Source organism: Abramis brama (genome assembly GCF_963993115.1).
Source record: "Abramis brama genome assembly, chromosome: 19".
NCBI lineage: Eukaryota > Metazoa > Chordata > Actinopteri > Cypriniformes > Leuciscidae > Abramis > Abramis brama.
The window spans coordinates 14,675,824-14,692,912 of NC_139981.1; the positions used below are offsets into that span (position 1 = coordinate 14,675,824).

At 37.2% G+C, this 17,089-nt stretch overlaps 2 protein-coding genes across 3 annotated transcripts in view; one reads left to right on the top strand and one right to left on the bottom strand.

Annotated features, from left to right (window-relative positions):
* Positions 1-16,624, top strand: fancl (FA complementation group L). Its single transcript, XM_084094020.1, has 14 exons — positions 1-326; positions 466-524; positions 958-1,018; positions 1,349-1,405; positions 1,575-1,672; positions 4,127-4,223; positions 7,179-7,247; positions 12,271-12,421; positions 12,558-12,641; positions 14,137-14,182; positions 14,466-14,547; positions 16,019-16,135; positions 16,273-16,344; positions 16,489-16,624. Exons 1-14 carry the CDS (start codon positions 240-242, stop codon positions 16,522-16,524), a joined length of 1,116 nt encoding a protein of 371 aa, XP_083950146.1. The 5' UTR covers positions 1-239; the 3' UTR covers positions 16,525-16,624.
* Positions 16,372-17,089, bottom strand: part of vrk2 (VRK serine/threonine kinase 2) — a 16,195-nt gene continuing 15,477 nt past the window's right edge. For both annotated transcript variants that reach the window (XM_084094019.1, XM_084094018.1), the window contains exon 14: positions 16,372-16,944. In XM_084094019.1, coding sequence (XP_083950145.1) covers positions 16,552-16,944 — 393 coding nt within the window. In that variant the 3' untranslated portion in view covers positions 16,372-16,551. The remainder of the gene's footprint in view (positions 16,945-17,089) is intronic.

The following is a 17,089-nucleotide window of genomic DNA, read 5'->3' on the forward strand; positions in this document are numbered from 1 at the left end:
AGTGACGCTCGAGTCTTTTCGCGGGAAGTTACTTTCACTTTGCCTGCAGTGCATCCTTACAGTCTATGAGTGCATCACAACAACAACAGTGGAAGAAGCTCCTGATGGCAGCGATTGACTGTTATCTGCACAAAAAGCTTCTGTCTGTGTTTTATATGATTAAGTTTACTATCGAGACATCTAAGTGTTTAGCTAGCGGTTTATAGTCATCCTGTGCTTTGACGTATTTATTATTCATCATGAGCTGTTTGCTGATGAGAGAAAGCCCTATGATCATTGCGCTTAATAAGGAGAAGACAGTCTATCACGGGTTCATCACAGTGCTGGTAAGGAATGTTTCACATCTCAAAGCTTCACGGTCTTTAACTAAGTGTGAATATGTTATGCCATGTGATGAATCGCATAACAGTAGCTGAACCGATTGTCACAAGTGTCACATTTTTCTTATTATTTAATCTTTGACAGGAAAAAGACTTCAGGATAAGAATATCTTTACCCCCTGATCACCAGATGAAACAGGCAAAGTATGATTGTAATAATATGGTTTATTTGATGAGTGCATTATTTATTTATTTATTTAAAAATCCAAGAATACCAACACAATGTAATATAACAAATGTAAACGTATGTACCAAATAATGTAACAAATGTAAAGAACATTGGACCAGATACAAGACATGGTCATATGTTTTATGTAAAAAAAAAAATATATATATATATATATATATATATATATAGTTTTTTCTCTTCAGTTTTACATTTTTAACAAGGGCTTTTTCACTCCATTTAAGTGTGTGTTATTTTGTGTATGTAATATAGAGCCAGTGCAATTATTAAATCATATATAAACACTAACTTTGCATTGATTATTTTGTTAATATACATGATTTCAAAGGTTTAAGTTTTATTATTATTATTATTATTATTTTCTTTGGCTTGTCTTTGGTTGTTTTGCAGATTACATTGTTGCTGGCAAATGAAACGGCTACTTCATGGTTATCAACATATTGTGAAGCAGGTACAATAAATCAAAGGCAAATAGTTTGCAGCTATTTCTCATCATTCAAGAAATACGTCTTAATTAACACATAATGTTTGTCGAGGGGAGAAAAAAAAATCATTTTCCATGTGCCTCAAGGGTGAAAAGATTAGATTTATGATTTGCCCTGCCTAGATTTATGCGGTACCCTAACTAGTTAAAGTTCATTATTTTCTTATGAATTTAAAATTATTAAAAATTAACTCTAATGGTCACTCTCATTAGTCAAATGACAGGTGCTGGTTTTGCTATTCTGTATGTAGTAGTTTAATCAAAACATTTTAATTGCATTTATTTATTTTTTTACAGAGATTACAGCATTCAACTAATTTGATGGCTTTTATCCTGGAACTCAGAACAGTATTGGTAAGTATTGCTAAAATATTGCATGTTTTATCCCTGGAGTTGAACATTACCATATTCATGTTGACAAATGTTATACATGATGTAATGTTTAGCATCATATTACCATAATAAGCACATGAGTCCTGCAGATTGAATAAATGATTCTCATTATGAACTTGTCTATTATCAGGAAGTGGCGTTGAAGAGCCAACCAGGATGTCAGTCCTTCTCACCACCTCAGTATTATTCCCAGCTGATAACCGAGATGGAGATCTTAGGATGGGATAAGTATGATGCTTCTAGTGGCCTAGTGCTTTTCTCGACTTGCATTCCATTGTGTTCTCTGATAATTGCACATAGGACAAATCCTTTGCATCACTGTAAGGACATAAATGGCACGTACTTTCGTCAACTTTTCATGAAAACATCGTGTCACATTTCTCACTTTGTAACAGAGGAGGCTAATGTGGTGTCTGTCAGCCATGTATCAAGCTGTGATTTCACTAGGCTTCTCATTTTCCACTTTCTATTAATGTCCAAAGATATAATTATGATATTAGCAAATGCAAATTGGTCTAATTGCAGACCCACTCTCAAGTTTAATGGAGAAATGTAGGCTGAAAAGTTAGGCTGAAAATAAGGTGCACATTTCAGACCTGAATTGCGGTCAGAAGTATTATACACAAGCGCTATCTGTAAATGCACTTGAGATTAATTAAGATCCTTAATTCGTGTCTCTGTTAATAGCCTCAAGTCCGGCACAGTTGCGGACCCTGATTGGTTTAGGAAGGGGGAAGTGCCGCAGAACCTGGTCATTTTAATGAGTTTTAGTTGCCTTGAAGAAGCCACATTTACTGTTAATTACTGTATAGATGGGGTCAGGTCTGTTCTCCCCTCTTATCCCCAGAATAGTTCAAAAGAGTCAGATATTTAGGAAATTACAAAACATCAGTCTCCGGCTGCTTTATAGTGCGTTTTAAGTGTGCTATTTGAAGTATCGCAGCAAAGTGTGAATATTTTGAATTTGATCCCACTTTGCTCCCATTTTTCTGTGAGATATTGCATTTGGTCTGACATCGTCATCTGAAACTGTTCAGATTTTTTTTAGACAATTGGTGCATAGGTGCCATGGTGAGAGGTTGTCACACTATGCACATGTATGAGAGAGAAGCGCTGGGCTTCTCGCTGTGGTCTTTTAACACCCCGCCAAGATAATGACACCTGAGCAGGTTTCCTATTGGCTGGTCTTCTCACCATCTCACGCCAGCCAGCAGTTATATCTTAAAACTCATGATCCCTGGTGGCACCTGTGAGAATGGAATAACTGTACTATTTTCAGCAGCTGGCTTTTTGCATATCTGGAAAGTTGTGATGAGAAGGCTTCGCAGAAAGTGGCCTTGGCGGTATTACAGTTTATGTTTTCCCCCTTACTATTCCGATTTCTTTGTTTTGTTGTTTTTGTATGGCTTTATGCTTTCATCTATGGCCTGTTTGTATGCAAACATGCCAAATGTTCCTTTCTCCATTTATGAGGGGAGCTGATTTTCTTGTTGCAAATGTAATGCTCTCATCAATCCTCCCAGCAAGACATCGAGCCGTCAAGCTGTTTCAATCAACTGAGGTGAACGCCAGCAAGGCCTGATACTGTGGCGGGAGATCCCTGTAGAATGCAGAGTGGCTGAATGAGGTTCCATCTCTGAAAAGAGATCTCAATTTTGAGGAAATGAATGATTGGTGTGATTTTGTGCCAAAAGCTCATGTAATTGAATGTGATGCAAAAGATTCGTCCCATTGCTTCATGGGTTGTGAAAGAAACAGACTGAGCATTAAGATCACTTTGAACAGTAGAACAGAGAAATCAAGCGTGTTTGCAGGTAGATCTGTAAGAACTGCAAACAGTATTTACAAATGTAAAGGCATTTGCGCATTACTACTTTTCACTTCAATTTCTAATTAAAATGGGGGGGGAAATCCCCCTCAAAATTGAATAAAAGGTGAGAAATAATTGTGGGCCGTGCACACATGTTTGAGTACACGAGTTAGTAAAAAATATGTTGTGTTAAAGGGTTAGTTTACCCAAAAGTGAAATTTCTGTCATTAATTACTCACCCTCATGTCATTCCAAACCCGTAAGACCTTTGTTCATCTTCGGGACACAAATTAAGATATTCGGAGCAAATGAAGCTCTCGGATTTCATCAAAAATATCTTAATTCTTGTTCCGAAGATGAACAAAGGTCTTACAGGTTTGGAACGACATGAGGGTGAGTAATTAACGACAGAATTTTCATTTAATGTACAGTGAGTATATTCTGCTGTAATAGCAGAAGAGAGTGTGAGCCAACGAAATGTTTCAAAGTTCTTCCAGAGTTTTTATGTGGATTTAAGTGCTAAGGGACAGAATGTGGATATGTGATCCTGCAGTTTCTGCTGATGGGACCACTCAAAGAGTAAAGTGTGCATGTATAAACTAACCACGATATGCTGTGTTACACGACTCGTAAATAAGCTGCTGAAATACGATTGTGTCGTGAAGTGCTGGGATTTTAGCAATAAATCTGTGGTCGCTGTAGTTGATTTTCAGCACTGTTTGCTGGGAGAGAGGATTGTATACACATCTGTGGAACATGAATGACAAAAATATCCCTGTTATGTTTTTACTTGCAACAAATATTCACTGTTGATCTGTCTGATGTGTGTTGTATGTGGTCTTGTGTGTGATGCTATTGATCTGTCTTGGCAGGCTGCTCTTCATCGATGCAGAGTTCCGCACACTCAAGATGAAGGCAGAGGACTCTGCAGGTCGTCAACACGCTATTACAATCAAGCTAAAGTCTAAGGTGAAGCCAAGGGTCAAGCCCTGTTTTATTTCTTATTTTGGTAAAACTTTATTTCACTGTGTCCTTGTTACACGTTACTTGTACTCAGTGCTTGACATTTTCAGCAAATGCAGTCATTCCTACTAGCCACTTTAGCGAGTTGAATTATATATATATATACACATTTTTCAATTGTAGTCTTTTAAAAAGGCATCTGAATTAATAAAGTGAAATGTAGTGTTGTCAGAAATATACATAGAAAAGATACATATCAATAGGCCTACTAAAATATCTGAAAATCTTCCAGTACTCATTTTCCACAGAATAGAGACACAATACCAGCTGTACTTTCTCGCTCTCTCATCTCTCCGACAGAGAGTTGACAAACAAACCTGCCTCCCCTCACTCACTCATTTCATTTGCTCCAGATGAATATTGTTGGTGTTACAGGCTTGAATTCCGGCATGGGATTGCGTGCATTGCGTCTAATTTTACTCATTCCCGCAGATTTTGTTTGCTCACACCCAAAGTTTGCGCACATAAAGCCGCCTCTCAGTACTAAATCGAGTTATTTTTCGCTGCTTATTGCACTTAAACAGTCGAATACACACAAAATAATGTCAAAATGCCGGTTTTGGCAAGTATACAGGCCACAGGTTTTATTTTACTATGCAAAAAAAAACAAATTATAGAAAAACAAAAAGCTCACAGGAAAAATCAGTTATTAATATTTTATTGATTCTCTCTGGTGTTCATAATTTCTTTGAATTACAGCCTGGACAAAAATTATGTCTGCACAATTTGGCATGTTTCATTGCATTATCACAAATAAAACAACTGACTCCACGCACAACTACCAAATATGCTTACAAAGTCTTTAAGAAATGTTTAATAATATTTGGATACAGGATATTTGGAAAATATATTATTACAATTTAAACTGTTAAAATCAAACTGTTATAATACATTTTAAACTGTAATTTATTTGAGGGCAAAGCTGAATTTTCAGCAGCCATTACTCCAGTCTTCAGTGTCACATGATCCTTCAGCATTTCAAAATGCTGAATTGCTACTCAAGAATAATTTCTTATTATGATCCATTTTGAAAACAGTTGTGCTGCTTAATATTTTTTGTGAAAACCAATACGTTTTTCATTCATTTGATGAATAGACATTTCAAAGGAAAAACATTTATTTGAAATGAATATCTGACCCCAAACTTTTGAACTGTAGTTGCAAAATCCAAAATCCTTGTCCTTGTGAAGACATTTTTTGGTCCCCATGAGGAAATCAGCTTATATATACCAAGTGATTTTTGAAATAAAGATGCAGAAAGTTTTTTGTTTGGGGTAGGTTAGGGGTTAGAATATGCAGTTTGTACAGTATAAAAATCATTATGTCTATGGAAACCCAATGTGTGTGTCTGTGTGCGACTGTGCGCATATGTGTTTGTGTTTGTAAATATGACGTAACAGCCACATTTTTAATTAAAAAAAAGTTCCCCCTTTTTTATGAAATGAATTCGACATTAAGGTCTACAAAAAAGATAAAATAATTGTCTAAAATAATTTTGTCATTTTGCAGATCTATAATTTTTGTGGGTCATAGATGCAAATGTACCAGGATAAGTTCACACAGCTTTCGGTATCTAGATCCTCAGTCTCTGCTGGACTGCAAAAGGAGCAGAACTTTGGTTTTAGTATTTAACTTTAAGCAGGTGGCACTAATGTGCTGTGACTATAAGATTATGTTGAGAGATGGAGCCGTGAGATTGTGGCAGGGCCTGAAGGAGAGGCGAGAGAGTGTGCAGGGATGCGGTGGCATAGATAAGACCATGAGTGATCCTTATAAGGTGATTACAGGGGCCACAGAAGAAGCAGAAAATTGTGGCGTGTGAGTAGTTTAGTCTGAGGGTCGGGCTGTGTGAGTGAGCTCTGTTTGGCATTGGAAGTGGAGACATGGTATAGATGCCAGTGGCTCCTTGCGGACACTGCACGGGGTCCTGATGAGATTCAGCAGGGCGTGAGAAGCCCCCTGTGCCCACCTGCCCAACATCCTGCTGGGTGCTAAAAATAGCTGTGATCTACCCACCTCACATCTGCTCATCCTCCCAGAGCCGGGCACCTCTCACAAGGCCCTGCGTCACCCGGCACCAGCTTACTCAACAGGAGCCAGCAAAGGCATCTCTGCTGCTGGTGTAAATGTGGGTTGTGGGGTCATACTCATAGTTGTTTTATTGGTTGTAGTGTGGAAATATATGTAAGAGAATTTGAAGCTTAAAGAGGATGAATAAGTAAGGCCTTCAGGAGTGGAAAGCTCACCTAGTCTTTCAGCATGGAGAGTGGATATGGTGTGTTGAAATATAAAATAATGATAAACATTTGTAAATTATTAATAATTAAAATAATTGTTAATTTATTAATTGCATATCAATTATATTATACAATATTATTATTCTAATTATTCTAATTTTATTGAAAGAAGTCTCTTATGCTCACCAAGGCATTTATTTGATTCAAATATATATATATATATATATATATATATATATAAACAGTTGTGCTGCAGCTGAATATTTTTGTGGAAGCTGTGATATATATATTTTTTTAAGTCTTTGACGAATAGAAAGATCAAAAGAACTGCATTTATTTGAAATGTATAATCTAAGCATGTTTTCTATACTGTATTTCACTGAATAAGCACAATGAAGGATATTTAATTATATATATATATATATATATATATATATATATATATATATATAACACAAAAGTAATATATAAATATAAAAATATTAATGCATACCTAAATCCTAACTTTTATACTTTAATATTTAAAAAAATACCATACCAGACTTCCATTAACATTTTGAGTGATAAAAGCATCTGCCAAATTACCACCTTTTTACCACATATTCTGTTTTAAACCATGATTATCGATGTCTCTCTTTTTTCTTTTTTTTTACTTTCTTTTCAGTATCCAGCTGAGGCCCCGGAGTTTTCTGCCGATCTTCCTGTTCCATTGGTCATCACGTGGACCTCTCAGGTACATAGACCAAAATTACTTAAAAACCTTTTGAACAGAAATATTGTTACTGAAAAGTTGATTTGGCTTTTTATCACATTACCAAAATTGGCCTTTTTTTAAATAGCAATTAAAGTACAATGTTTGTAATTAACAAAGTTTTTTGGCATTTAAAGGTGTGTTTTTGTTGATGAAAGGTGTTCCGTTCCGCTGCCGCTTTGATGTTGCTTCCATAAAAAACAATAACTCCTCTCACAAAGGCTCAAACAGAGCCAAATAAACCGACAGGACAGCGATCTGGAAAGCTACATATGTTAGCGGCCTCTAATGAGCCTCGACGAGTTTCCTCTTACGTATAACAATTAAAAGCGAGAACGGAGACCCATTTTTCACTGTCGTTTTCTTTTTATCATCGTCCTCTGTTTTCGCCTCCTCCCCTGAAAAACAGGCTCCTCTTCAGTCATACGTTTGCTCCAATTACTTTGAGGTGGATGAAAGCAAGTTGGCATATTGCACAGCAGTGGTGTGAGTTAGGGAGGGTTGTGCGTTGTGCTGGGTGAGGGATGGCAGTGGAACATGGCTCTCTGACAGAGAAGACCAGCTCAGCACACAGCAGCCTTCTGTCGGCCGAAGCCCTGCTGCGCTGCTGATGTCTTGATGCATCTCCTCTGTTCGGGGAAGAGAAAGGCCTGTCTGCCTGCCTCTCACGTACATATGAATGAGTGATGATTACCTGTGCTGAACTGACTGTGTGTGTTTGTGAGAGAGTCGGTGAGTTTGTGAGTAATGTATAATATGGATCAGGAGATTTGGCGGGGTGTTCTCTTTGTTCTGTGGCGGACACAGCGGTGCAAGTGTGTCTCAGTGGGATTTCCACTCAACCAGCCGCCCGGACCCTACTCCTGGAGTGCACAAAGAGAAACGGTGCTCTCTGCATGAATTTTAACCCCTCAACCTATTTCAAAAAAGTAAATACAATGCCGTTCAAAAGTTTGGGGACGGTAAAGTCTTCTAATGCTTTTGGAAAAAAAAGCTTCGCATTTATCTAATCAAAAATAAATAATGTATAAAATGTAATAGTGAAATATTATTTTATTGTTTATTGTTTTCTATTTTAATATAGACTGTCATTATTAAATGCTTTTAATTGCATTTACAGTCACTTTTGATGTTACACTGCATACACTGTTTATTTTATCAAGCTATTTATAAGATATTGTATTCATAAGAGCTAACAATGTTGACATTCTGCTCATTTAATAAGTAATATTATTATAATTATTAGTTTTTTACTACAAAATGATGGAAATTAAAAATGTAAATTATTGCCATTTAATCATTGAATGTATTGATAGTGCTAGTTTTATTTATTGCTAAAGACTGTTCATTTGTTGCCAAAGGTATCCATTTATCAGCTATACTGAGATACCAGAAGCAATCATGTACAGTTATGTTTATATTGTATTCCAAGGTACTGTACTTCACAGAATGTTAGTACTCACACTGTCCCACTAATGTATTATGTAAATGGTTTAGCCCAGCATTGCTTCTTTATGTAGTGGTTCCTTAACAATCACAATTATAGACCACGGGCATTAATGAATACATACTTCTTTGTGTGCAATTATTGATTTATTTACTTAACACTTGTTCACTAAATGACTGAAAATGCTCCATTGAACATTATGAGGATGGACCTAATTGGGAGAGTTAACAGAACAGTAAGCATGCTGTCACCTCACTGGGGAGGAATCCATTGTGCCATTCCACATTTCAGGCACATTTCCAAGAGAAATTCAATTATGAGGACATCTCGCCTGCACCATATATTTAAATAAAAGCATAACTATAATCACACAACCGGCATTAATTGGGAAATAATTGCTGCGTCTTTGCACCTGTGCAATGCTAAATTGTTCGTGCTGTATTGGCACATCGACCCATCATATTTGTTTCATGCTCTCTCTCCTATATCAGAGCATCCGGTCCTGTGTGGCATTAGGGAAAGCTCATTCCCATTAACATGTTCTTGCCTTACCAAAGATTTTCCCTTAACCAATCCAGATTACTATGCTGTTTTTCTGATTTGGCTGTCTGCACATCCCTTGCCCTAGTGCTACTGTCTAAAAACAGAAGTAATTTGATTTGTTTTGTTATGTTCAATTACCAGCTCTGGCTGTTTTATTCAGCTCTGCCTCTGTGCTCTCCAATTTAACATGTATGGAAATGTATCAGAGAATCAGGCACATAATCAACGTCAGCACACACAAATTATGTGACAAAAGAAAAACATGTGAGATCTTATCCTCTAAAATGCCGCCAGTCCTGTCCCTCTTAAATCAGCTGAGATTGGCTGTATTATGTGGTTGAGGTATTACAATGGTTCAAAATTATTGTTGACAAATGCGATTTAACATCTCACAATCTAACATCAATCCAGTTTTCTCTCGGATCACCACAAAAGTACACAGATGACTAATAATATACTGTCTGTGTACATATAGACTTGCTGTTTTTTTTGCAGATCTAATCTTTATTTTTCGGGGTGGAGCAGGTTAATCAGCTTTTTTAGAATGTTTACATTATATTTATATTACGCTGCAGCTTTTTTGACTGACTACAGCAAGAGTTTTCAAACTTTCTGATGCCTATGACCCCCAAATATGATGAAGCCGTCTTTGTGAGGGACCCCCATCTGGAAATCTAAAAGATGAGAAAAAATAATTTGTTTAAATAAAATAAAAAATATATATACAGTAAAGCAAAAAAAAAAAAAAATATATATATATATATATATATATATATTTTCAGTGGAATAATTAGTACAATCTGTTATTTTTGGTGTTTTTAATTAATTACAAATGTATATTATTGCATATTTAATTTATATCTTAAGTCTTTTCTGCTAAAACACTGGGCAAATTAAATTGACAAGATAATTAAATGATCTTTTCCATAATTTAAATTGGGATGTAAACCTTCAGCGATGTTTGCAAACTTAATTTCGTACAGTGGCATCATTTGGGATGTTTGAAAGTTTTGATGACACAAATTTCAATTCAGCTGCTGTCATCTCTTTCACACTAAATAAGCCTATATTCATCTTAAACAGCAGTAAAAAATAATAAAGCACTGTTCGTGGCTTTGAGCAGAGAGGATCTGGTGTCCAGACTAAAGCGTTCTGAGATTAAAGACCTTGAGTTGGCAGCTCGGTGGAAAGCGAGGAGTGTGGGTCTGAGGTCAGAGTGGCGTGGGCGACCTGTACGCCCTCACTCTGACAGCGTGGAGTGAAACGGGGCCAAACTCCATCAGCTGTCAATCATCAGCTGTGATTTATGAATGGCCATACTTAAACCATTAGCTCTGCCTCACCACTGGACAGCTCCAAAGGAAACAGAGGCCTACTGTGTTTGTATATGTTAGAATTAGAGGAAGCCGTTATGCTGAATCGTAGATGGGTCGTCTGTGGTTCTCAGTGATCAAACGCTATCGCTGAATTTCTCTTGTTTGCTGATGTATGAGTTTTGGTCTTTTCCTGTTCAGTCACTTTTTATATTTGATTTGTTCTTGGTTGGTGCTTTAATCAATGGTTTGTTGACAGGTCGTTGATGAAGACTTGGCAAGACTTCAGTGGAAATGTGTTTTTTTTCCTTTTCCTCCCTGAGTGTTGATGGCAGAGGGCTGAGGAGTTTGTATAAAGCAGTGATATGAAACCAGACATGTGGACAGTATCAACATCTTCCATATGCAGAAGTGTTCAGGAGTTATTAAAGACAGCTCAGCCAATGTCAGAAAAAAAACAAAGAAAAAAAAGCACTGTTGTTCCTGCATATCAAGAGTTGCATGAGAATTTAAAAGGGTACTATTTCTAGCATCTAGGCACTTCTGAGAGTACAACCGCTGACTGAGAGGCACCATTTCCATTCAAACAGATGTTTGTGGATTTTAGTGGTTTTTACTGTAAATACAACATGCACATGTCTAAATTTGGTCAATACGATCATTTAACACCTACTTTAGATCATTTGCTTTAAGTTGTCATGAAATTTATTATATATTGTCTAAATGCATGTTCTATCATCTATTTTCTAAATTCATCAAATTTAACAAATAATCCATGCCTGTTTATTTTTTTATTTATTTTTATTCTATTTTCTAATCAAAACTCGGCATTACACTCTGGTGAAGTATGCTGGAGTTCTCCAATCATTTAGTCTGCTAAAACATTGATTGCAAGCTCACATTCAGATCCAACCAACAACCAATGGATAGAAGTCCCTGGCATACTTCTTTTTTTCTTCTTCTGTAAGACGTTACACTCGGATGGATGTCGCAATACTAAAGAAAAGATGTGTCACTACCTCCGTTTCATTGCAACTTTAAACTGGACATTCTGTTGTCTACCCACCCTTATGTCGTTCTTTTTTTCCCCCTGTTGAGCAAAACATCAGACCTGTTTTTTCCATTCAATGAAAATGCATCATTGGCCGTCAAGTTTGGTTGCAATTTTGGTTTACACTGGTTAACAATTTGGTTAAGTCCGCCTAGGACCTCAGTGAGTAGACATTTTTCCATAGTGCCTAATCAAACAAAAACATTTAATAAGTATGAAAAGTGTAACGACGAATCACTTGAACATTTCCATATGGTACAGATTTAGCTAGCAGATTAATTGACTAAAGGTGTGGTCAAAATCCACATGATCTGGAGTTTCGCATGAAGGCGAAAGATTTCCATACACAAATTCCGCAACGGGTTCAAGTTGGTCACTCAAATTTACACGTTGACCAACGGAAAGCTGCTTGGTTTGAAAGTGATTTTTGAATGAGCAACACTAATGGACCTTTATTGCCTGTGAATTTTCGCCAACATGCTAATGGGACCACAACTTAACGGTATACTTGCAAAGCCTTTACTAACTAAAAAAACAACAACAAATTTTTCAGTTTTGTTTGAACTGTCCCTTTAAATTAAGTCAAAAACCAACACTCAAGCAGGAAAAATACATTTGAGACTAATTTCTTGCCCTTTCTTCTACACCCAGAGCACCTTGGCCGTTGTCCACAGTCAGTTCCTGATTAACGTTGAGGCTCTGTCCGAGTTCTGGTCGGTTCTGGATGAGATAGATGAGCAGACTTGGGTGTTGGAACCAGAAAAACCCACAAAAGCAGACTCCATGAGAAGGATCGCCATCGGTAACATTACATTCATATTACTACATTTGAATCTCATTATTTGCAGATCACCACATTTTCCTGCCATCCATCCAACTATGGCCATCAACAATGATTTCCTGTGATATTAAGCTGCCATATCGCTGTTCTTCCCCAGGAAACAATGTCTCAATAAAGGTACAAATTGACCCCAGACACCCCAAAATGCTGCCGGAGTGCTGTTTGCTCGGGGCTGAGCACGGTAGGCATTTTTCATATCTGCAAATCTCTCTGTTTATCTCCATACAGCTTTTATTACGGTTTCCTGCATGTGAGAGGCAGCTCGTGTGTGAGGAACTCGTGCCTCCCTCTCGTGCTCTTGTTTTTCAATTACCTCCGTACATAAGTGCACATGCTGTAAATGCTTTACTGCATTTAGACAGGACCGCTACAGCAGGAGCGGCCGAGCTGACAGCCCGCAATATGTTTGCGGCGCAATGTGCTTTTAGATTTCGAGTGAGATGGCGCTGGAATGGAGGTCAGTTTGCACTATTTAAGCCGCCGTGATTGTTTCTTTAAATCCAAGGTCATGCTTGGCTGACAATGGCACACAGAACACATTGTCGGTTGCCTAGCAATGTTATTCATTGATATTAAATCCACACTTCAATAGTCAAGACGGTGGCAGTCGCGGACCCTCCGAGCGCGGGGTCAGACAGAAATATTGCTTTTTGCATTTACAAATGACAAACAGAGAGTGCGGCTATCACGTCCCTCCCAGATTGATCTCTCGGGTGGAACAGCCATGATGAGCGCGTTTTATTTGAATTATTTGAATATTTCCCTTTCTGTCAGACTGTTTGTCACAGTAGGAAATGTCCTGTTCTTTCGCCCGCGCTGCTGTGGCATTTCTACGAGAGAATAGAGATTAGAGGTAAGAAATGACGCGGCCGTGCATTGTCTGTCAGCGCTCTGCGATCAGGTGAGGAACGCTGAATGAGAGATGAGGTAGAGTTAATTGAAACTGCTCGGCTACATTAGGGGGGGGGTGCTCAGTTCTTGCCTTCATATACAACTCTCCCTCGGGCTTGTTTTTGCCATGCAGATTGATTGATATGATTTATGTTGATGGCATTTTTGTCCCCCAGTGCTTTGCAAACATTATGAAGTCCAGTGTGTATTGCTATTACAAAAACATAAATAAGTGTGTAGGTTTTGATAATGAATAATTGAAGATGTGACAGAACAGATAACAGCTTACTGTAGGGTCATCAACATACCAATACTGTAAAATAAGAAATAAGTATCAACTTTTATTTTACAGTATTAGTTTTTTTACAGTATTTTTCTTTTTAGCATTTCATACTTTCATTTAGCAAGGATCATTAAATTGATCAAAAGTTAGTAAAGACATTTATAGTGTTTAAAAAAATCCATTTCAAATAAATGCTGTTCTTTTGAACTTTCTATTCAAAGAATCCTGAAAAAAAATGTATGATGGTTCTGACAGATCGTGTGACACTGAAGATAAAATAAATGCAGCCTTTGTGAGCATAACATTTTTAAAAATCTAACGGACCCCAAACATTTGAGCCGTTGTGCATATTTGTGGGAACTAAATTATGTCTATATTACTAAAATTATATAAAGACATTGTTCGATTTTTTTAAAATCAACGTAATACTAAAGCACCTATACTTTTGGCATTTGTTACCACAAATCTGCTAATAATTTTAACTCTTGCTTGTGTCTTTCAGTTGTCACTCCTTTACGGAATAAATTGAATGCCAATATGCATTTATGGTGAGCAAACTTCTTTTCCAATTCATTTTTTTCCCAAGGAGGTTGAAAATGATTAATGAGAAATCAAAGTGGATGTTGCATATTTCAATGCAAATTTGCCATTTCATGTGTACGCCGCAGACAGTTTTCAGTTGATGTATGTATTACAGCACAAAATGAATCTGAAACACTGGTGAGAATGGTTTTGGGCAGTAATCACCGAACTGTATTCATTATACCATCATGACTTGACTGTATGTGTTTAATTAGTGCGTGAAGGTCTGATTTCCTCCTCTCCTCATAGGAACCCTGACTGCAGTGTCCTACAGAATATGAAGGATGTGTTGGAGATAGAATTTCCATCGCCTACCACCCACGAAAAATCTGTACGTTGCATATTTTCGTCTCATACACTGCCACTTACAATTAGTTCCACAGCACCATCACATTTGAAGCTTGCAGTGTTCTTTTTTTTTCCACCTCCTTTTCTCTTTGTTTTTATCATCGGGAGAGGTTGGTACGGATTTCCTTTAATTGGGTTGTTTACAGATAAGATCATTACAATAACAAAGGTGGCAGAATATTCGGCACTATCAAGAGCTGTTTAATCATAGCTCCGCCATTTATCTTTTTTCCTGTGTGCTTTTTTTATGCTTTCTCTCTTTCAGCTCGCAGGTTGAAAGGCCGCAGTGTTTATTCACAGTCTGTACCGCAGATTAATGCTTGACCATCATTAACATTCTGAAGCGAGAAAAGTTTACTTGACCAGATGTTGAAATTTTTATCTTCCATCCTTTTAATGGATTGCTCAGAAAAAAAAGGGGGAAAAAACAACTAATTATCTGAACAGCAATATGCAAACACGGACAGTGGAGGAGAAGAGAGCAGAAGCACAGGGTGGGGGTGGGGGGGGGGGGATTCTCTAGCCTGGCTGAGGTGTCTGAGGATTGTGTGAAGTGGGGGTCAAGCACATATAGGGTTGATGAGTCCACCCTGTGGGAACAAATATGAGCTGGCGTGCACCAGCAGGCAGAGTGAATCTCAAATACAGAATTTTAGATTAGACTCAGGCGTACAAAATATGAGAAATTATGCTTTTCATTTGTTTTTATAATTCCATAAGAGTCTTTCCTTTAATCATTAACTGAAAAATTCTGTCATTATTTACTCACCTTTCATGTGATTCGAAACCTGTATGACTTTCCGAGTTACTTCAGTGGAGCACAGCTGGAGACATTTTGATAAATGTACAGTGCTGGTCAGAGTGCTGGAATGGACAACAATTTTATTAATTAGATAATAAAAGAGTGGGTTCGTGCAATATGTTTTCTGAAGTCAGTAGTTTCATTATTTACTGAAATTTGGCACGTTTATGAGAAAAGTAGTGCTGATTCATGAAAAAAAAAAAAAAAAAAATTTTTTGTCAAATATTTTCATTGATTTGGTTGATCCAATTCACAAGATCAGCTCAATGACTCTGTGAACCAGTCACAGTATCACAGAGTCAGTGAGTTGACATGGGATGGATTTCATTTTTCAATCTAATGCTGCTTATTTATTTCTGCTTTACTTAAATTACCTACCTTTATTTAAATGTAGCTAACAAACACTGCTTACTAGAGGGGAAAGCATCTATCCTCATTCATTGCAATTGCATATAAGAATAACCAGTAGATTTGTAGCCTGGAAATCTCTCCTTATGTGCTCCAAGGAAAAATAAAAAAATCCTTCAGGCTTTAAACCACACAAATGTGAGTAAATGATGGCAAAAATGTCATTGCTGGGAGAACTAAGAACTTTTTTTACTTGACTTGTACTACATGTGAGCTCATCTAATTTTGTGGTTGTGTACTCAAGAGTTTCAGCGTTGAATGTGGCATCTGCTACTCTTATCGACTTGAGTCAGATATTCCAGATCAGGTCTGCAATGACCCGCGCTGTGGCCAGCCTTTCCATCAAGCGTGTCTTTATGAGGTAAGCGCTTTAAGATTTAGCAAACCAGTTTAACAGTATTTCAAACAGAACAATCACAAAACAATTTCCTAAAAATGTGTAATTTGTTAGTGTTTGTATGGTATTTAAATCTTTTATTGATTTATTTGTCTTCACAGTGGCTGAGAGGTCTGCCCACCAGTCGCCAAAGTTTCAATATTGTGTTTGGAGAATGTCCTTACTGCAGCAAGGTAATATTCAACTCAATTACACAAATATAGCAAAGAAAATAACTTTATTTAAATCCAAAATTCAATTTCAATTAAAATATTATTACATTTCTAGTTCAAAAAAACAATGCTGATTTATAAATCCATTCGTATATATTCTTTCAGCCCATCACTGTGAAAATGGTCACAGGAAACGCTTAACAACAGTCTGTTCATTCAGAGTAGTGGTCATATGGCGTTACGGCTCCAGTAAGGATAATACCAACAACCAACAACAGTCAATATCGTAACAAGAAGGAAGATCAACATTCTTTTAAAATGGCATTTTTTTGACTTTCCAAAGCCATCTCTGTGATGGTACCGAGTCCATTCATCTTCCATTCCACAGACTTCACTTCCCCAGTGGTCTCCATCATCATCATCATCAGTGTCCTCCCATTGGTTTTGATTCCGGCTGTGTTTCTTGGTGTTGTTCCTCCAGTAGTCGACTTCATTGCTGGGTACTGCATAGTCGTCATTTAGTTCTCGAGTATGTTTTTGCTGGTTCTTATAGTGATGGTTTTGTTTCCCCCTCATGGTCAACCAGGTCTTTCCCTTGTAAACATCCGCATTCTTCTTTTCCTGTGTTGTTGGAGCAAATTTGATCTTTTCACATTATAAGAACTATAAAGGAGAGGGCTGATATTAGATGTGTTAATACACGTTTGTATCAGACAATAAACATTGCAAAGCATTTTTGTATTTCCTATGACTTTTTGATGCTTTT